Raw genomic sequence first — 21,149 nt, 5'->3', positions numbered from 1 at the left:
AATCCCATTCCCAACCCCGGGAATCCCATGCCTTGGTAAGAGTGTGAACTCACCTTGGTTTGCTCGGCAGATACACAGAAAAATAAATCAAGCTATTTGGTGGTCAACCACGTCCTACCATGGTTACCATACAAGTTAGGTTCGTATTCTAGTAGTGCACGTATGTTCTACACATATTCCATCTAGTTGCGTACAAGTACAAATCATGGCATACACGTATAATCATGGTAGTTCAACCACAGTACGAGTTCAACAGTACAGTCACGTAAATAAACGAAGTCCAAGTATGCGGCCCAAATGGTTGGGCTCGTAACAGTGTATAAGTCCAAACGTGTGCACGTGTTCCTGGTCTCGAGTCGAGACAGTGCGGTCTCGAGTTGTTGGCCTAAAGATCTCGAGTCGCAACCCAAAAGGTCTCGAGTCATGCATGCACTAGTCGAGACTAGGCGGTCTCGAGTCGCAACAAGACCCGCAACCATGGTCTCGAGTTATGCTGTTTGTGTGTGGGTGTTGTGGTCTCGAGTCGAGACAGTGGGTTCTCGACTCGCAACCTATGTCGAGACTAGGTGTGTAACAGATTTCCTTAATTGCAGCTCAATAATATCCGTAACATCAGCAAACAACTTTGGCAGTTTCATATCGGATCAAATCAAACATTCAATTCAGCAGTTCATGCCTAATCATTCAACCTTAACTATCACTAGTCAAGAACAACAACAATTTACCAATCATCATATGGACATGAAATCGGATCATCTGATTAACCAATTTCAAAGACTAACGTGCAACCATACATCATGGCTAAGCAATTACCCACGGAATCATCAGGCTAGATCAAACAATTTATCAGTTGATTACGAACTCAAAATCACGCAATATATATATTCATTGATCATAGCATCATCACCATACTAAACACATGTCCCGATTTCATAAGCAAAATCTCATTAACAGAGTCACTAGCATAAAACCCTAACCAATCTTATAACAAAATAACATCACAAAATATACAACTAAACAAGGATAAGACACGAACCAGGAGTGTGATGTAATTAACCAAACCGAGAAGGGAGCCGTGATCTGTAGGCTTCGATGGTGAAAGTGTTGTCGTCGGGTTCGAGAGAGAGGGAGAGAGCTCCTAGGGTTTGTGTGTGTTTGTCGTTTGCAAGTTATGAGGATCAAAACCCCATAATGGGTATGTGTATTCGTATAAGGGAGTGGGCCGAATCCCCCTTAATGGGTTGCCCTTGGTCTCGAGTCAAGATGTGTGGGCCGAATGGGTTTGTGTAATCGGATTAAGGTTCGGTTTGTTTATATTCGATACACATTGTCACAAAATCATAACCATATAGCATTCAAGTAACCGTTTAAGTTCACACAATCATATAAGGTTCAAACAATCACATAAGGTTCAAACGATCACATAAGGTTCAAACGAGTTATACTGAGCACCAAAAGAAGTTTGAAATACGAGTTGTCACACTCGCCATTGGCCCGACAATTAAGTCGATATAAAAATGAGGGACTTCATGATAGAGTTTTGTCTAGTAAGTTTAAGGTTGTTGTCCTACCCAAGGAGGACGAACATACGTATTCTACCCAAGGATAATACGCAGGATTAATATTGGCATCCTACCATGGAGGATGGCGGTACATATCCTACCCAAGGAGGATATGCATGTTCCGTTTTAGTTTTTTAACCCATTACCAACCACTGGGAATCCCATGCCTTAGAAAGAGTGTGAACTCACCTTGGTTTGCTCGGTAGATAAAGCATTTGTCCTAAGTTGGTCAACCATATCCAATTATGGTTATCAGTTATTAGGACGGTAAACAAGTAATCCCGTATAAGCTACACGTATCTAACACGTATTCCTCATGTAGTGTACACGTATCAATTATGGTATTACACCTTAACCATAAATAATCCATGTATAAAACAGTTAATCATGAAATAATAATAATATGGAACAGTGAGTGTGCGACCTTTTAAAAGATTTGGGCTTTTCTAGTGTGTGGCCCACTAGAACAAGGCCCAATATATGTTTAACGTGTGGCCCACTTGATAAGTGTGCGACCCACACAGGAGTGTGCGGCCCATTGGCAAGTGTGCGGTCATACGAGTGTGCGATCAAATCAAGTGTCCAAACAGTGTTTCTTTACAACTTTATCCGATCAAGGCAGCACAAAACAAAGATTTCAACATTACTTCTAGTACCCTATTTTATTAACATACAATGTAGACTTTTACACGTATTCCTCATGTAGTGTACACGTATCAATTATGGTATTACACCTTAACCATAAATAATCCATGTATAAAACAATTAATCATGAAATAATAATAATATGGAACAGTGAGTGTGCAACCTTTTAAAAGATTTGGGCTTTTCTAGTGTGTGGCCCACTAGAACAAGGCCCAATATATGTTTAACGTGCGGCCCACTTGATAAGTGTGCGACCCACACAGGAGTGTGCGGCCCATTGGCAAGTGTGCGGTCATACGAGTGTGCGATCAAATCAAGTGTCCAAACGGTGTTTCTTTACAACTTTATCCGATCAAGGCAGCACAAAACAAAGATTTCAACATTACTTCTAGTACCTTATTTTATTAACATACAAGGTAGACTTTTACATAAATTCATATTGACAACAAGATATATATATATTAGTTTAGCCATTCGACAATTCATGCCACACCTAGTTTTCACAATGTTATTATCATACCAATTCGGTTAGCAACTAATTTCAATATAAAATATTCAATTCAAATTCAAATAGCAAAAGTATGTCATGAAATTAGCAACCGTTGTTTCAATTCTTATGTAAATAATTCAAGATCCCCTAATTATTATCCTGTCAATCCACTAGTTTGTACTCAATATTCCCCAACATCACTCCTCAAATACCACAAAGAAGTGCAGCCCATTCTAACGGACTCAAATTTACTCAAAATCAATCATCAACTAACCCTTACCAGTCATGGCATATACAAAATCCAATTAAAAGACAAGCATATAACCACATCTTGATTAAGCAGTTTTGTCATCATGTAGCCTTTACCATATACATTATTTACATAACCAGCAAGACTCCATCAATACTCGTTCATTCCCACAATCCTTTGAGCAGCAAATTAATTCAAAAAGTGATAATCAACCAATTATCTAAACCCTTTATTACTAATTGTCTAAACATTGTTCCCACAATCAATCAAATTTCGAATCAGTTTATTACAAACTTCCTATGCCACACTCAAAATTACTTACACCAAATCAGTTAATAATTATACATACATGAAACCAAGAACCACCAGATGCAAGATAAACAGAGATAACACGTACTGGTCGAGCGACTAAGAGATGAGTGGATGCCTTCTGCCATCGCTATGGCCTGACTTGGAACTCCGGCGGTCCGTCGCCGCTGTCGCTGCGCCTGTCGTCAACCGTCGGTACTCCCCTTCACTTCTTCTCCTTTCAGCCCGAGACACCTGACAACTCGAACGACCACCGCCGTCCATCGTCGGGACTCCGCTGTAAACGCCCGTCGCTGACTTCACTCTCCCTCCCGATCTCTCGCTCTACAAATCTCTTTCTCTCTTCGTCTTGCCACAGTGTATCGCCATCAAGTGAAGGTGGCCGGCCGTTTGGTTATCTGAGCACGAGAAGGGGTGGGTGATGACGGTACGGTGCTGGCCAATTGAGGGTGTAAGTCGGTGCAAAGAGGAGAGAGGGTTTCAGGGGTGCGAGTGTCTTGCCGGAACGTCGGCCGGAGAAGTGGTTGCTCTGGCGACCTAACTTGCAGAGAACAGGGGTGTGCAGCCGTTTGTTGTTATTATTTATTTATTTTTTTTTTGTAGGGTTTGTTTTGAGTAGAAAATGAGGGGTGAGGAATTAAGGTGTTTATTATATATAGGGTAGGGTATAGTTTAGGGTGTGGTGGAGTTAGGTTGGGCCTAGCCCATGAGTATAAACCCATTAATTTTTGTGTTTCATTTAAACGGTTTATATAATGGTCTCGTGTGTGCATTATATTACATATGCTTGGCTCGGGCTAGTCGTTAAACGACACGTTTCTCTCGACGCGGTTCTCATTATTTAAACAACGATAATAATAATAACAAAATTACAATATTAACGATAATAATATTAAGAATAGATTGGAATAATAATAAAATATCCTCCTCTTGACGGTTAGGGTCGAGAGTACGGGTTGTCACAGGAGACGTCTCAGATCAATATCGGCCGCTCACAATCATCGGAAAAAGCTGAAAATGGTAAATAGGGTCCATTACAGTTGGCCGGAGTCCTGACCGGTGAGGTTCCGTCGACGGAGGTGGTTAGTCCAAAAGGTTCGGCAATAATTAAGGAAGGGATTGAGAAAGAGCAATCAGAAGATTTGGGGGAATCTAATCTTTCCAAGACTATGAAGGACTCTGCTGCGATTGATAAAGAAACTCCCATGCATTATGGGGAGGTTGATTTGGGAAGGATTTTTGTGGAAAAAGTAAGTGGTCCCTCATTTAAAAATAATAGAAAAAATTCTAAAAAGTGTGGTAGTGGACGTGGGGGCCCTAGACATGCCAAATGGGTTTCAGTGGATGATAGGCCCACTTCAAGAAAGAGACCAAGGCTGGATGTGGACCCAAACGGCTTGGATCCTTTTGGGCTAAATGCTCTTTTGGGCCTGACTCATGGTCAACAGGTAGAGTCCGATGTGAATAGTCTGCTAAGTAAAGGGGAGGTGAAGGTGAATGTTAACGAAGTTACATCAGAATAGATCCTTAATGTGTCAGAAGAATGGGCGACTGAAGAAGTTAGAGAAGAGGAAGTCCCCGTGGATAATTTGGAAACCGATGAAGTCTCGCACATCAACGATGAGGTTCCGAAGGTATGTGAGGTGGTTAATAAGGATATCATGGAGGAAATTGAGAACACGATTAAGTTGGGGTCGGTGGTCGGCGCTAATTTGGATGGTTTCAGGGACTTAGTGTCTATGACAGTTGAGGAACAAGGAGTACAGTCAGGTAAGATATGAATTTCTTGTCTATTAATGTAAGGGTTTTGGGGGGAGCAGGAGAAAAAAAGGTGGGTCAAAGAATTAAGGGTTAGAAATGGGGTTGATTTTTTAGCTATTCAGGAGACTAAGGTCACCGTTGCGGAGGGGTTTGAATATAGTCTTTGTTGCGGAAGGGGGGCTGTTGACTGTGAAATGGTTGAAGTTGAGGGTAGATCAGGAGGTATCATGAGCTTGTGGGACTCGAAGGTGTTTAGAAAGAGCACAGTGGTGCAAGATCCCAATTTTTTACTTACTTCTGGTTATTTTGTTGAAGGTGGAGTGTTGATTAATGTTTTGAATGTATATGCGCCACAAAGTGTGGTGGCAAAAAGGAGCCTGTGGGATAGGTTAAAATCGCTGATTGGGAGTTATCATGGTTTGTGGGTGGTTTTGGGAGATTTTAACGCTGTTCGCAGGGCCGAAGAAAGAAAAAAAATTCATCGTTCAATCATACGAGCTCTTCGGATTTCAATGACCAGTGATGAGACAGATTTACAGGAATATTGTATGAGGGGGAGTAAATTTACCTATTTGGCTGCAAATGGTGGTTCGTTTAAGCTTAGTAAGATTGACAGGGTTCTGGTTTGTAATAATTTTTTCAATAAATGGCCGCGGGCGTCTCTCAGAGCGCTCCCGAGAGAGTTGTCGGATCATAATCCTTTGTTGCTTACTTTAGTGGACGCTAATTTCGGGTATAAACCGTTTAGGTGGTTTAACTCTTGGCTAGAGAGAGAGGGGTGTAGAGAGGTGGTTTTGAAGGCACTCAATGACTGTAAGGTGAAGGGGCGGCCAGACTGGGTTTTCTCTAGTAATCTGAAGTGTGTGAGGGAGGTGGTGAGACAGTGGTGGGCAGAGGAGATGAAAAAGGAAGGGTATGCGATGGAAAATTATAAGAAGGATTTGCATAACTTAGAGCTAATTATGGAGGATAGGGAGTTGGAGGAAGAGGAGGTGTGGGTGTGGGAGGAATGTAAGAAGGGTATAGACCAAGTTAACCAATGGAAATGTAGAGATGTTCAACAGAAGTCTCGGGTTAGATGGGCCTCCAAGGGGGATGAGAACTCGACATTTTTTCACAGAGTGATGAACGGGAGGAAAGCAGCGAATGATATTCCAGGTCTAAACATTGATGGTCAGTGGATTACGAAGCCTAATTTGGTCAAGAGAGAAGTTTTCAAATATTTCAGGAATCTATTCTCAGAAAAGTTTGTTACGCGGCCTGCGTTAGAGTGTAATAATCTCTCAGCAATTTCATCAGAGGATGCTAGGATGTTAGTTCGGCCTTTTTCAAAAGAAGAGATTAGAAAGGCGGTGTTCGAATGTGGGTCGGATAGAGCGCGGGGACCGGATGGGTTTAATTTTAAATTTATAAAGTTCTTTTGGGACGACTTGGAGGGCGATTTTCTCAAGATGTTCAGTAAGTTCCATGAGACGGGGGAGATTAGTAGAGGTTGTAGTACTGCTTTTATTACTCTTATTCCGAAGACCTCTTCCCCAGTCGGTTTGAAAGATTATCGACCTATTAGGTTAGTTGGCGTCATCAGTAAAATTATTTCTAAAGTTCTTTCGGAAAGTTGAAGGTGATAATGGGGAAGATCATCTCTGATACTCAGACGGCTTTTCTTAAGGACGGGTTCATCTTGGAAGGTCCGTTAATTATAAATGAGCTGTACGGGTGGATAAAGAAGACGGGTAGAAAAGGTTTTTTGTTGAAAATTGATTTTGAGAAAGCATACGACAACGTGAATTGGGAATTCCTTATTTCAATTTTGGATCAAATGAGGTTTCCTAGTAAGTGGTGTCTTTGGGTGAAAGGGATTCTTCATTCGGCGAGATCGGCTGTTCTAGTTAATGGTTCGCCCACGTTTGACTTTCAATGTCCAAAGGGGGTTAGGCAGGGAGACCCTCTGTCTCCGTTTCTTTTTCTTATTGCCATGGAGGCGTTCTCTTGTCTCATTCGAAAGGCGTGTGATTTGGGGGAGATAAAGGATTTGCGGATTTTTGGCGGAGGTTCTTCTTTTTCTCATCTTCTTTACGCGGACGATGCTCTGATTTTGGGGGAGTGGTCTAGAGAAAATATAGTTAAAACGACTCGGTTACTTAGAGTTTTCTATATATGTTCGGGTCTTAAAATTAACCTAAAAAAATCGTTCTTGTTTGGGATTGGCGTTAACGCTGAAGAAGTTGCGGATATGGCAGAGATTGTGGGGTGTAGAGTTGGAGAGTTTCCTTTTGATTATTTGGGGATTAAAGTGGGGGCGAATATGAACAAAAGCTGTCATTGGGGTTCGGTGATAGATACTATAAAAAGGCGCTTAGCGGCTTGGAAGGCCAATACATTGTCGATGGGTGGGAGACTAACGTTGGTTAAATCTGTGCTTGCTAGCCTTCCGGTTTATTTCCTTTCTTTCTACAAAGCCCCGGTTTCGGTTACGGAACATATTGAAAAATTAATGAGGAATTTTTTGTGGGGTGGTTCGGGTGAGGATAAAAAGATGAGCTGGGTTGCTTGGGATACAGTGACGAAGTCGAAGAAAAATGGTGGGTTGGGGGTTACGAAGCTCAAGGATACGAATTTTGCCCTTTTGGCCAAATGGGTTTGGAGGTACAAGTCTCAACCGGAAAGTATTTGGCGTAAAGTGGTGGATGTTGTTCATGGGGGGAGGGGTAGATGGGTTTTCTTGCCTGCTAATCGGAGGTTTAGAGGGTGCTGGTATACCATGGTAAATGAAACTGAGAAACGGACCATTAACGGAAAAAAAGTTTAGCGATTTGCTTTCGGTGAAGGTGGGTAATGGGTGCACTGTAAAGTTTTGGACTGATCGATGGGTGGGATTGACTATCTTAAAAGATAGATGGCCTAGGCTTCACGCCTTGGAAAGGAATAAACAATGCTTTGTCACGGATAGGTTGGTGTGGGATAGTGGAGGATGGAGGCTGGCTAGTAGACTTTATCGTCTGTCGAGGAGTTATCGGAGATACAGGATGTTGATTTTATTCTTAATAATGTTATGCTAACAGGTGAGCAGGATAGATGGTCGTGGGGCGATAAAGAGAAGGACCTGATGACTGTGGCGAGGGTTAAAGAATGGATTAAAGATGGTATCGAAGTCCGGAGGGATCACGTGATGCGGTGGGAGTCATGGGTTCCAATTAAGGTGAATCTGATGGTGTGGAGAACGGAAATGGCCCGTGTTCCGACGAAGGCCGCTCTGATCAGACGTCAAATTAACATCCAAGACGCTTCCTGCCCGATGTGTGACGCTGGAAACGAAAGTGTGCTGCATCTTTTCATTGGATGTTTCTTCGCTGATGGTGTATGGTCGGCTGTGGGATCGTGGTGCAGAGTCTCGATTTTTTTGGTGTTTGATTTTAAGGATCTTTTGGAAGTGATAAATGGTCAAAGAAGGTGATTAGAGGGATTATGTATACCTCAGTTTGGGTTATATGGAAGCTGAGAAATGATAAGGTTTTTAATGATGTGAGTCATAAGGTAGTTGAGGCGATGGCGTTGATAAAGTCCTGGTCATACTTATGGTTAAAAAATAGATCTAAGTTCGCTAGTCTAGTGTGGAATGATTGGTCTAGAAATCCTTTGTATATGATGTAAGTGTTTAGTGTGGTGGCCCTCGGTTTGAGGCCTGCCCCTGTTTTTAATGGAGTTCACTGTTCAAAAAAAAAAAAAAAACATAATACAAAAGAAAAACACAAAAATAATAAAGAAGTTCCATTAGACTATGTGTAGTCGGGCGTGATTTTTAAAAAAAAATTGCAAAAAAACGCCCGGAAACGCCCACACCCCCATTACGGCCGGCGTTTTACAGCGTTATTTTTGAAAGAAAAGGAAGAAGAGAATGGTTGTCCAATGAAAGCTTGCCATGTGTGTATAATATTTGTGTGTGTTTATAATTAGTTTTATTTAAAAAAACAAAAGAAAAGGAAGAAGAGAATGGTTTTTTTTTTGAAGTTGCAGGTGGTGGGGAAGAAGAGAAGAAGAAGGGGTAAAGTAGTGAGTGGTGGGAACTTTGATGGGGAAAAAACAAAAGAAGGGGTAAAGGTAAAGGTAATTTTTTATTTTCCGAATTATTGTTGTTTTTTTTTAACTTTATTTTTTTTAGGTTTTTTAATTTTCTGTATTTTTATTTTCTATTTTTTTTTTCAAGTAGTGTAATTTTTATTTTAAATTAATGAAGTTTTTTATGTTTTAAATAAAAAAAATAATTGGGAAATGATTGTATGGGCGTTATTGGAATAATGCCCCACTACACCACTTTATGCTATAATTCCGCATGCTGACTGGGATGACACGTGTCGCAAAACGCCCCATGATAAAGGCATTATAATAATTTACCATTACACATGGTCTTATTATTTATTTATTATTGTTGTTTAGAATAGTGTGTGTGCAGGGGTCATGTCGGCTTGAACCAGGCAAGGACCATCATCAATAATCAATCCATCATCTTCTGTAATCCTCTTCCCCTTTTCACCTTTACTCTTTCTCCTATTCCAAACCCTAATCATTTACCATAACTCCTTACCTCACTTTATCTACAACTCTTTACTTCTTCAGCTTCTACTTGCTGTGAATATGCCTGATTTCTCCTTGATTTCCGGCCACTTCAGCTTCAATCCGTAGGTACATTTGCTGTACGCACTTTCAAATTTGTTTTCTTTCGTTTGGTTGTGATTACTCTGTACTTCTGTTGATATTTCGTTGAGTTATTATTGTTATTATGATTTTAATTTAATATTAGTAGGCTATTAACTTCGATTTTGTTATTTCATATATATTTTGTCCGATCTCTTGTTGTTGGAATGTTTTGTTTGATCTGCAATCAGAGGGTTTACTTTTTGTAGGTGGAATTACTTTAGAGAGTAATTCGAATACTGTTACAGTGTTTTGATGTTTTTATTTACAGGCAAATTGGATTTTAATAATGAACCATGGACCGATAATAATCTATACCGACAATGTGACAATCTCACTCCCTAATGAACATTTAACTGATTTTTATCTGAATAAAACGGGATACGAAATCAGACCTGTTGATTCACATAGAATACCAGGAACGGTTTGTTAGGGGTATCGGATCAGAGTAGGCTCGAGCGGCAGCGGAACAAACACACACACACACTAGCAGAAAATAAATAACACGAGAATTTACGTGGTTCGGTCAAGGTGACCTACGTCCATGGGTTGCAACTAGGGTTTTACTTTTATTAGATGCTCACAACTGTTTTCAGAATGACACATATTACAATTACATCATAGGTATTTATAGAACAAGATTAGGGTTTCCTACTTGGTCAACAAGTTAACTAAGTGGGCCTAATAACTAGGGCCGGCTACCCTAAAGCCTACGAACCCGACTAGGGGTGTAAACAAGCCTAAAGAATCGAGAGCTACTCGTGATCGGCTCGGTTAAAAGCTCGAATGAGCCGAGCCTTAACGAGCCCGAGCCCGAGCCCGAGCTCGAGCCTGAAATAGAGCTCGTTTTGTTATCGAGCCCGAGCTCGAGCCTGAAATACAAAGCTTGTTTAGGCTCGCGAGCCTAAACGAGCCTATACAAAATTTTAATATTTTTATATATAATATATTAATAATGATGATAACATTGATGAGCCAAGCTAGAGCCGAGCTTGGGCTCGTTTAAGCGATGTTGAAGTGAACTCGAGCCGAGCTTTTAGCTCGTTTAAGGTTGTTCTCAAAATAGTTCGAGCCGAGCTCGAGCTTTGTGTTTTACTCGCGAGCCGAGCTCGAGCTCAAAAAAGTAGGCTCGAACCGAGCCGAGCTCGAGCTCGAGCTTCATAAAAACCTAACGAGCCGAGCTCGAGCTCGGGCTCGGCCCGGCTCGTTTACACCCCTAAACCCGACAATCTCCCACTCGGAGGCTTTGCATAGTCCACAAAGTGCATCCAAGAAACCCATCACCAGTAACTTCAGTAATCTTTACGTTCAAGTCTTCCCAGCCTCTAATTCCAAGAACGAGCTAAGACTTCAGTCACATCCAAGCTACCTAGTTGCAACCACACCTCTCATCAAGTACCTGAGAGACCAGTTGAAGCTCCCACAAGCTCCAACCCAACAGTCTTATCAGACCTATTCTCTATCTCAACCGACTTGCACGATCAGCTCCAGAGATACACCGAGAATTAATATCACTCTCCACATTTTGCAAACTATTTCCAGGAGAGCTTTTTTCTTCAGTCGGAATCTTCGTCTTCAAAACCCAACGGTTCTTTGTGATTGTACCCGGAACACGACCCATGCTCCCACTATCACCAAATCCCCTGACTGGCTTAAACTTATACCCCCGACCACATTCAACTGACATCCCCAAAGCACTAGGATTCAAGTTCGCAAATTGAACCCTCTTCCGCTTACTAGATTTAGTGAACCAGACTTTATGTTGTACAGGGACGGCTACTCCCTCAACAGGTATCTCAACTAGGTACAACGATCCTCGTCTCCTTCCACAGGCAACAACAAGATTTCCATCAATCACCTTCCACTTCCCACCACCAAACTTAACATCTAGTCCCTGTTTATCCAGTTGACTAACAGAAATAAGTTTCTTCGTTAAACCTGGAATTACCCTGACATTCTTTAAGTTCCATGTAGTGCCCAGTGGAGTCTTCAGATTGACATCTCCCATACCCGTAACATTAAGAACATGACCGTTAGCTAATCGTACCTTTCCAAAGTCTCATTTTTTCAGATTCACCATCGTCTCCCCGCTGTGCATGGCGTGAAACGAAGAACCAGAATCCATAGCCCAAGAATCTATAGACTCTTCACAGCAAACCAGTACGTCACCGTCAGATTCATCTGACACAACACTGTTTAGATGCTGCTTACCATCCTCTTTCTTAGGATCAGGACACTCGTTTTTAACATGCCCCTTTTCACCACAGTTCCAGCACCTCACATTCTTCCCAGCTTTAGACAAGCTTTTCCCAAGACTCCCACTGCTTCTGTTTTTACCTCTTCCCCTGCTAACACTGAGCATACCAGAAGTAGATCCTCCACTAGTGTTCCTCCGGCGAACGTCTTCACCCAAAACACTATCCCGGACCCGATTAAACTTCAAATTTCCAGTTCCAGCAGTTTCGGTGACCGTTGTCACAAATCCTGACCAGCTATCAGGTAAGGAAGATAACAAAACCACAGCCTGAGTGTCATCATCCAACTTCATGCCCACAGTTGCTAACCTGGACAAAATTGAATTGACCTCGTTAATGTGATCAGCAACTGAACTGCCTTCGTTCATTCTCATATTAAACAGTTCCCTCATCAAGAATACCCTATTACCGGCAGACGGCTTCTCATACATATTTGACAGAGCTTCTAACATATCACGAGCGGTTGTTTCTTTCATTATATTAAATGCAACGCTCCTCGTCAAAGCCAATGTAATTTTACCTCTTGCCTTTTTGTCCTTTGAATTCCAAATTGCCTCGGCAGCTTTATCCATTTCAGCAGGTTTTTCTTCCAGTACCATATCCAAATCGCATTCACCAAGCAACATCTCTATTTGCATTCTCCACCATGCAAAATCAGTACCGTTGAACTTCTCGATTCGGAACTTCCCGTCTTCAGCCATAGCAAACGAGAAAACCAGAAAAAGCCACAAGGAAACAAGCAACCGAAACCCGAGCAACTTTCAATAAACCAGAAACCCGAAGTACCCGAACCAGCGACTTCTCTTGCAAACCCGAGCGTAAAATCAGCGAATAACCAGGGTTCAAGAACCGAAACCCTAATCGCCAAACACCCCAAAACCCCCAGATCTGCAACAGCAAACCCTACAGCGCAAACCCTAGACCTTACGAGCCGTAACCAGAGAATAGGTACGGGCCGTAAACAAGTCAGCGGCGACAACAGCAATAGCAGATCAAGATCTCTCGTCCAGCTCTCTCCCTCTCCTGCGATAACCGTGTGAACTGTGTGTTTAACTGAACCTTTGGCTCTGATACCACTTGTTAGGAGTATCGGATCAGAGTAGGCTCGAGCGGCAGCGGAACAAACACACACACACTAGCAGAAAATAAAGAACACGAGAATTTACGTGGTTCGGTCAAGGTAACCTACGTCCACGGGTTGCAACTAGGGTTTTACTTTTATTAGATGCTCACAACTGTTTTCAGAATGACACAGATTACAATTACATCATAGGTATTTATAGAACAAGATTAGGGTTTCCTACTTGGTCAACAAGTTAACTAAGTGGGCCTAATAACTAGGGCCGGCTACCCTAAAGCCTACAAACCCGACACGATTCTTCCAAAATTCGTTGATTCACGAAGAATACCGAAAATTGGGGTTTCACACACAAAACACTCACTAGTGAATTGGGAGAGAAATGACTTTTCATATAACTCAAAACTGATTAGCTTCCTCCCATTACAATCATATAAATAACAACGGAAATTAAAAACAGGCCTCAGAAAACAATTGGGCCAAAAGCTAGAGCAAAATAAAAGTCCACCAAAAGCAGTAAAAAACATAAAAAGATAAATAAATCATAGAAATAAGCGTTTTTAGGCCCGAACGATGACCCAAACCGCCGTAGGCCGTTTGTAGAAAGATGGAGCTCGTTCTCACGATTGTTTCGCCTGGTCGCACGCCCAAAACGGACCCTCGTAGCCCAAGTTAGAGCCATTTTAGTGAAGCCCCTTTTATCACACGATCTTGGCCTCCAAATACAAGATGGCCCGCTCCTCCACATTTGGGCCCGCATCAGAAATGCCATAATTGAAAGTTAGTAGCACATTAAGTTACTTCTCTGTTGATATTGGAAGTTAGGAGTGTCATTGGTCACATTGCTGGTATGGATTATAATTAATGGCCTATAGGTAATAGTTTGGATTATTAAAATGCAATTTGCCTTATTTATTGTTCAAACTATTGGATGTGAAGTAGTTTTTGATGCTCCATTTTGTGAGTTTAAATGCCATAAAAACGGCTTTTCCTGCAATGCTGCCTACGTTTTAGGTTGGGAAGCAGATTCGAACAGATTCATTACTTTATTTAGCTCATGCCTACGTTTTAGGTTGGGAAGAAGACATCCCGTTTTGTTAACTAGCCATTGATTAATCCTCAAAGAGTTCCATTGATTGCACACTGATTACCATTCTGGGTATTGGTTGTGTTTGTTTTTGTTACAGCTACTGAATACAGGACGGTGCTTTGTATATCATATTGTTTTCTTCATGGCACATATTGCTGCTGCTCATTATGCTGGAGGGCCTCAATCAGGTTATAATCTGTTTAATCCTTTAAGCCGGTATGGGCCTAGAGATTCTTGGTATTGGTGACTTGTTTTTTTCTATATTCTTTGACTTGGTGTGTTGGTATGCTGTTTGCTTTGGAGCCGAGGGTCTCTCTGGAAGCAGCCTCTCTATCCCTAGGGTTAGAGGCAAGGTCTGTCTACATCCCACCCTCCCCAGACCCTATAAGTAGCTTTGCTATTTGTGGGATTTACTGGGTATGGTTGTTGTTGTCTTGTTTGCCACACACAAACACACACCAATCTGATTATGCCTGGAACGATCTCTCCATAATATTGCTAGTTGCACACCTTTTACACTTTAGTTCTTCAACATGTAACCTATATTGGTAATAAAATAGTTATGCTTTGCAGGATCAGTTGATGAGTTATACAAAGAACTGTGGCACGCCTGTGCTGGACCTCTTGTCAATGTTCCCCGTGAAGGAGAAAGGGTTTATTACTTTCCTCAAGGGCACATGGAACAGGTTTCTTATCTCTTATTCTTTTGCTCAACAATTTCACTATATCCTTGTTATGCGCAATTTTAAGCATTTATATGTGCCTTCGATGACAGTGAGTTTTGGTTATTTATTTCAGCTTGAGGCCTCCATGCATCAGGGATTAGACCAGCAGCTCCCATCGTTTGACTTACCAGCGAAAATACTCTGCAAAGTGATGAATGTTCAGCTGCGGGTAAGTTTGTAGCTGGGGCCATACGTCTGATGCATCATAATGGTGCCTTTCTAATGAATCTTGATTTGTTTCCAGGCTGAACCAGAAACCGATGAAGTATATGCACAAATCACTCTGTTGCCTGAACGAGATGTGAGCATATATGAAGCATATTGTTCTTTTTAGTTTAAAATACATGCTGCGCAGTCGTTGGTTTCTTATGCTTATTTTCTTTTATGAATCAGCAAAGTGATGTAACAAGCCCAGACCCTCCACTCCCGGAACCTCCTAGTTGCACTGTTCATTCGTTCTGCAAAACACTTACTGCATCTGACACAAGCACACATGGTGGATTCTCTGTTCTTCGTAGACACGCTGATGACTGTTTGCCTCCACTCGTAAGCTTGATTTAGCTTTTATGAGCTCGTGTCTGCCTTTGTTTTTTGTTTTTATTAATCTAACTATGCGTTTTGTGGTCAGGACATGTCTCAACAGCCACCCTGGCAGGAACTAGTTGCTAGTGATCTTCATGGCAATGAATGGCGTTTTCGTCATATATTTCGAGGTTACACTTTGTCACTTGTTTCCATAAATATTGCACTGTAGCACCATGACTGATCTGATTGTAGGGGTGGGAGAAACCGAACCGAAACTGAAAAGCGATTTAACCGAACTGAAATTTACGGTTTGCCTTTTATGAAAACAGAAAAAAACCGAACCGAATAACCTAAAAAATCATTTTTTTAATGTTTGTCATATATCGATTTAGGAATTATTAATTTTATTCTTGAATGTTAAAGTAATGCCCCGCTTGCAGTATGCACATATAATGGATACATGTGTGGGCGCTCGGGGGGCAAAAGTGAAAGTGCCCTAATATTAACGTTATTTTACTAATTTCGTGAAAATAACGTTAAAAGAATGGGATGGTTAATCATGCATCATGTGGTGGCGTTGATGGCCGAAAGACAAGGGGTACACGCACTAATCGGCCTTTGTCTCAATTGTTGAGTGTTATGTGCCTTATGTCCAAGGCTTGATGCAAAACTACTATTGAGCCGGGGGTCTCACTGGAAGCAGCTTCTCTATTCGTACGGGGGTAAGGTTGTCTACATCTTACCGTCCTCTGACCCTACCTTAGCTTTGCTATTGGTGGGATTTATTGAGTATGATGGTGATGATAATGATGTTAAATTGTTAACATGTTTTATTTATCTTTGAAATTAATATCCATTGCCTACAAGAAATAACAAAGTTGAGCATAAAAATAAAATGAATTTCAAAGTTCAAAAAAGAAATGTCTTAATAAAAACTTTGGAGAAACATAATATAAGATTAGAAGAAGGTTAGGTTTGTTTGAAGTGAACAGTATTAACTAAAACGGTTATATATAATATACTTAAATGTAAACATCTAAGAAAGATTCTTAAATGTTGGATTATACTTTTTATTTTTAGACCCTTCAGTAATTCTGTTCCAAAAACCGAAAACTGAACCGAACCGTTGCTAAAACCGAAAAGACCGAAACCGGACGGCTATCAAAAACCGAAAACCGAACATTTCGGTTTTACCATAAAAGCGAACCGTGCACACCCCTAACTGATTGCATGGCTTATGTTACTTCTAAGCAGACCTTCAATTCTATCAACATATTGCAGTTAGGAACTAAAACGTATCAACAATATCGAATAACCTTAAGCATTCTAATACCCAAACAATCTGTTGTCATCAGTGATACAAAATGAGCAAAGATTTTAATCAACAAATGTTGAATTCCTCATGCGAGTTTTTTCTATTCGGTCGGACCTTGAGTCTTGACTGATGTTGTGTGTTTATATATCCCAGGGCAACCTCGGCGTCACTTGCTGACTACTGGGTGGAGCGTCTTTGTTAGCGCAAAAAAGTTGGTTGCTGGCGATGCGTTTATCTTTCTAAGGTAAGTTGTATAAGGAATAACTCGACCTGTCATTAATTACATTACATATATAGAATGTCTAGAGTTAACAGTGTGACATTAGGGGGGGAAATGGAGAGCTACACGTTGGAGTAAGGAGGCTTATGAGACTTTTGAACAACATGCCATCATCTGTAATATCAAGTCATAGCATGCATCTTGGCGTGCTGGCTACTGCCTCCCATGCAATTGCAACCGGGACCCTTTTTTCAGTCTTTTATAAACCAAGGTATTCATTAAACATAGTTTGTTTTGAGCTGTGTTCCTCTAATATGTTTAACCCGCTTTTGTTAATGTGTTAAAAGTGAGTCGTAAGTAAGTCTGCTGTTTAAATGAACAGGACCAGTCGATCTGAGTTCATTGTCAGCCTTAACAAGTATCTCGAAGCTCGAAATCATAAGCTGTCGGTTGGAATGAGGTTCAAGATGAGATTTGAGGGTGAAGAGGTTCCTGAAAGAAGGTAGACATGGCTCATTATTTAAAGTGCTCGAGGAATGTGATAAATAAACGTGTCGTGTAACTTGTTCATGCAGGTTTAGTGGGACCATAGTTGGCGTTGGCGATACTGCATCATCAAAATGGATGGATTCTGAATGGAGATCCCTAAAGGTTCTTACATTCTCCGTAGTTCTAACATCAATTAACTTCATGTTAAACGTATATCATGCTGCTGCTATTTACTTCAGGTTCAATGGGACGAACCGTCATCAATAATACGCCCAGATAGAGTTTCTCCTTGGGAACTAGAACCACTTGTGGCATCATCACCGAACCCATCAAACTCACAACCTCCACAAAGGATTAAGCGGGCCCGGCTCCCCGTTTTACCTTCTTCTGTGCCAGATCTTTCTGCACTCGGGATGTGGAAATCGCCTGTTGACCGTCCTTCAGACTTCCAGTATTGTGATCCACAACGTGCACATGATATGTATCCATCAAATAATGGCTCATCTTCTATCAAGGGTGGTGGTATCCATTGGTCTAACTTACGGGAATCGGTGACGGAATCGTTTGAGCCAATTGCTGAGAAAGAAAGCAGTGAGAAGAGACCGACTAATGGCTACAGGCTATTTGGAATCGAGTTGCTTGAACACTCAACTGTGGATGAAACTTCACCGGTGGCTATGTCTAGAGCAGTGGTTGAACAAAGACCAGTCTTCGTTCTTGATACAGAATCTGATTGGCGTTCTGATATTCCTTCAGCAAGTTGTGATCCTGAAAAATCTAGCATGAGATCTCAGGAATTGTTGCATACCAGACAAACCCGCAGCTGTACCAAAGTATGGATATGCTACTTAATGCATTGGAAAAAAAGATCTGATATGAAATATATTGTTAAATGTATGTTAAGGAGCATTATTATTATTTTTTTGCAGGTTCATATGCAAGGGATTGCTGTTGGTAGGGCTGTCGATTTGACACAGTTCGGTTGTTATGAGGATTTATTGGAGAAACTGGAAAATATGTTTGAAATTGAAGGTGAACTTCGTGTTGTTCCTAAGAAATGGCAGGTTGTATACACGGACGATGAGGATGACATTATGATGGTCGGTGATGATCCATGGAAGTAAGTACATTTCATCACCATGATTACCTCCTAGCCTCAGATAAGAAAAATGGAAAGAAAATAATAAAATTAAAGAAGCATGAAATTAGTGAAGCTATAAGAGATTGCTATATGAATATATTTTTCAGTAAAACAAAAAAAATTAACAAAAAGTTGACCATCTGTTAGTGGGTCATCCCAACCCATTTCGACCCACGCTAACAAATTACCCGTTTCAACCCAGGCCCCTTTGACCTGTTACCCAATCTGCAAATTTTGCCACCCTTATTGGTGTGTAAATTGTATAATTTTTGGTTGTATGTACATTGTGCAGTGAGTTCTGCGACATGGTGCGAAAGATCTTTATATATACTACTGAAGAAGCGAAGAGGCTTACCCCGAAAAAAAAACTTCCCGAAAATAATGCCCAGGTTATCACCGAAGAGCAGTCCTCATCGAACGAGGGGGGCTCGGGTTGCTAAATGTTTCGAGTTGACCCGAATTATTACTATTTTGGAAGAGTGATATAACCTTCTTTTTGGACTGTGGGACAGCCGCTTGATATGAGCTGGGCCCATTTACACCGCTTGATTTTATTATCTCAGTGGTATGGATGTTTTATGTTCAAGTTTACGTTCTCTGATCTGCTTGTTTTGAGCTGTTTGTTGGTTCCATAAAATGGTTCCATAATGCATATTTATTAATATGTTAGAATGAGAATAAAAGGATTTTAATTGAGGTTTGTTAATTTTCACTAACTAAAATGACTATTATACCTTTTTTTATTAAGAGAAACAATAACGAATAAAAAATAAGTAGAAGTTCAAAAAAAAAAAAAAAAAAAAAAAAAATTAAACACCAACCATACCATCGTGAGTATCACCGCTTGGAGGCGTGACATGACCAGGATCAAGTCACCAATCATATTGAACAATGTATTTAAGATAGATAAAATCCAACCACACAATATAATTGGTAATCAAAAGCTAGTTAACCAAGTTCAAATAAAATAGCGGAAGCATTAAAGGTAAAACCCCAAAACATAAGTAATAAGTTCATAAGTTTAAATGTTTAACATGGGACTCGACAGTCCATGTCCCACAACAATCACGCCTCCTCGTGCAAGCTCCATAGATACCTAACGACCTGGAAGGCATGTAACAAGGAGTCAACAACAAAGTTGAGCGAGTTCACAGTTGGGTGTTCGTTTTAAGTTGTTTCAAAAAATAGTGTTTGTTTAGTTGGCTTACTTGCCGTGGGGGTTACCCCATAGTTGAAAACATGATTAACCAATTCCTTCTTTCCCAAACCATATCCATAATCAGTGGGGGCTTCCCCATGTGAACCACTAGACCGTTACCATATCGACTACTAACGAAAGTAAGTTGTGCCCTACGTCAATGTCTATCATCATTGACAGTTTGCCATAGTCCATTAGTACACACCCGTCCGACTGGCACAGTGTGAGGTTTGTTAAACCTAATAGCGCTATTAACTAATGACCCGCTCGTCATTGGCCTCGGCGATTAAGTCGATATAAAATGAGGGACTTAATGTTAGAGTTTTGTCTAGTAAGTTTTAAGGTTGTTGTCCTACCCAAGGAGGACGAACGTACGTATTCTACCCAAGGAGAATACGCAGGATTAATATTGGCATCCTACCCATGGAGGATGGCGGTACATATCCTACCCAAGGAGGATATGTAGGTTCCGTTTTAATTCTTTAACCCATTCCCAACCATCGGGAATCCCATGCCTTAGAAAGTGTGTGAACTCACCTTGGTTTACTCGGTTAGATTAGTTACTCTAATAATCAGAAATCAAGCACGTCCTAATAAGGTACAGATAACAATCATTTTCTCGTGCATGCATAACATGTATCCTACGTACGATTTATCTACTCATTACTTCTATCACGTACCACACAATTCTAATGTTAAGTTATATTATTTTACCCTCAAATAATATATAACTATCTCACAAAATAATCAAGTATCCACACAAGTGTTCTAGTATAAAATATATATTCTAAACATATATTTATCCATTTTACTTGTAAAAATCAACCTCCGATACTTTGTATTTTTGTAACAAAACTCATGGCAAAGTTTATTTTGAAAAACAAGGTTAAAACGTATTTGCGAACACTTGTTAGAAAAATAATTTCTAAGTGTTGGAATTTTTAGAAAATTTCGCCATAGTTTCCTTTGTAAATGAAGGTGTCCATGCTAACAAGCATATCATTTTCTTTTCCGAAAATTATTCAACAATCAACAACAATTTACCAAGAGCAAACTATTCCATTTAAAAACCAACATGAACTTGATGTTTCATAAAAACGCGTAGTAACTTGGTATGGCGTTTAGTGGGTTTAGTTACCCTCCAAAGGGTGTCTACTTTATTTAAAAGCTCATTCTCGGGATTTTTGGATGTTCACAACTTGTGAACATATTTTACAAAAATATTTATTTACCACATCTTCTTGTTCCAAAAATATTTCTACACTCATGTTGTCACTAAAAATAGTGTAGGTTTACTAAAAATCATGACCTTTCAAGAATAATCTTTTCAAACTTGGTTCCTTTAGAAAAATCATTCACAAGTCTTGGACCTACAAGATTACTAGTTCACTTTGTTTGTTATTT

General features: G+C 40.5%; 1 protein-coding gene across 3 annotated transcripts; it reads left to right on the top strand.

The window, feature by feature from the left end:
• Nucleotides 1-9,439: 9,439 nt before the first annotated feature.
• LOC110891065 (auxin response factor 1) lies at nt 9,440-19,247 on the top strand. 3 transcript variants are annotated; one of them, XM_022138728.2, is made up of 15 exons: nt 9,440-9,526; nt 9,632-9,693; nt 14,230-14,320; nt 14,706-14,818; nt 14,931-15,026; nt 15,102-15,158; nt 15,251-15,403; nt 15,486-15,570; nt 16,851-16,941; nt 17,024-17,188; nt 17,300-17,419; nt 17,493-17,568; nt 17,646-18,239; nt 18,336-18,526; nt 18,840-19,247. In XM_022138728.2, exons 3-15 carry the CDS (start codon nt 14,275-14,277, stop codon nt 18,985-18,987), a joined length of 1,935 nt encoding a protein of 644 aa, XP_021994420.1. In that variant the 5' UTR covers nt 9,440-9,526; nt 9,632-9,693; nt 14,230-14,274; the 3' UTR covers nt 18,988-19,247. The 3 variants fall into 3 exon arrangements, with proteins under 3 accessions (XP_021994420.1, XP_021994419.1, XP_021994418.1); XM_022138727.2 differs by having other exon boundaries at nt 9,632-9,697; XM_022138726.2 differs by having other exon boundaries at nt 9,454-9,697.
• The last annotated feature ends 1,902 nt before the right edge of the window (nt 19,248-21,149 follow it).

Source organism: Helianthus annuus, chromosome 6, assembly GCF_002127325.2.
Source record: "Helianthus annuus cultivar XRQ/B chromosome 6, HanXRQr2.0-SUNRISE, whole genome shotgun sequence".
Classification (NCBI taxonomy): domain Eukaryota; kingdom Viridiplantae; phylum Streptophyta; class Magnoliopsida; order Asterales; family Asteraceae; genus Helianthus; species Helianthus annuus.
The sequence above is the reverse complement of the archived record's forward strand: the minus strand, read 5'-3'. Positions and strand labels throughout refer to the sequence as shown.

Bases quoted from the DNA above. Each gene is read 5' to 3' on its own strand.
- LOC110891065 (XM_022138728.2), top strand. From the start codon at position 14,275: ATGGCACATATTGCTGCTGCTCATTATGCTGGAGGGCCTCAATCAG. The intron at 17,420-17,492 runs GTAGACATGGCT...TTGTTCATGCAG, and splicing joins GAAGAGGTTCCTGAAAGAAG to GTTTAGTGGGACCATAGTTG. The intron at 17,569-17,645 runs GTTCTTACATTC...TATTTACTTCAG, and splicing joins CTGAATGGAGATCCCTAAAG to GTTCAATGGGACGAACCGTC.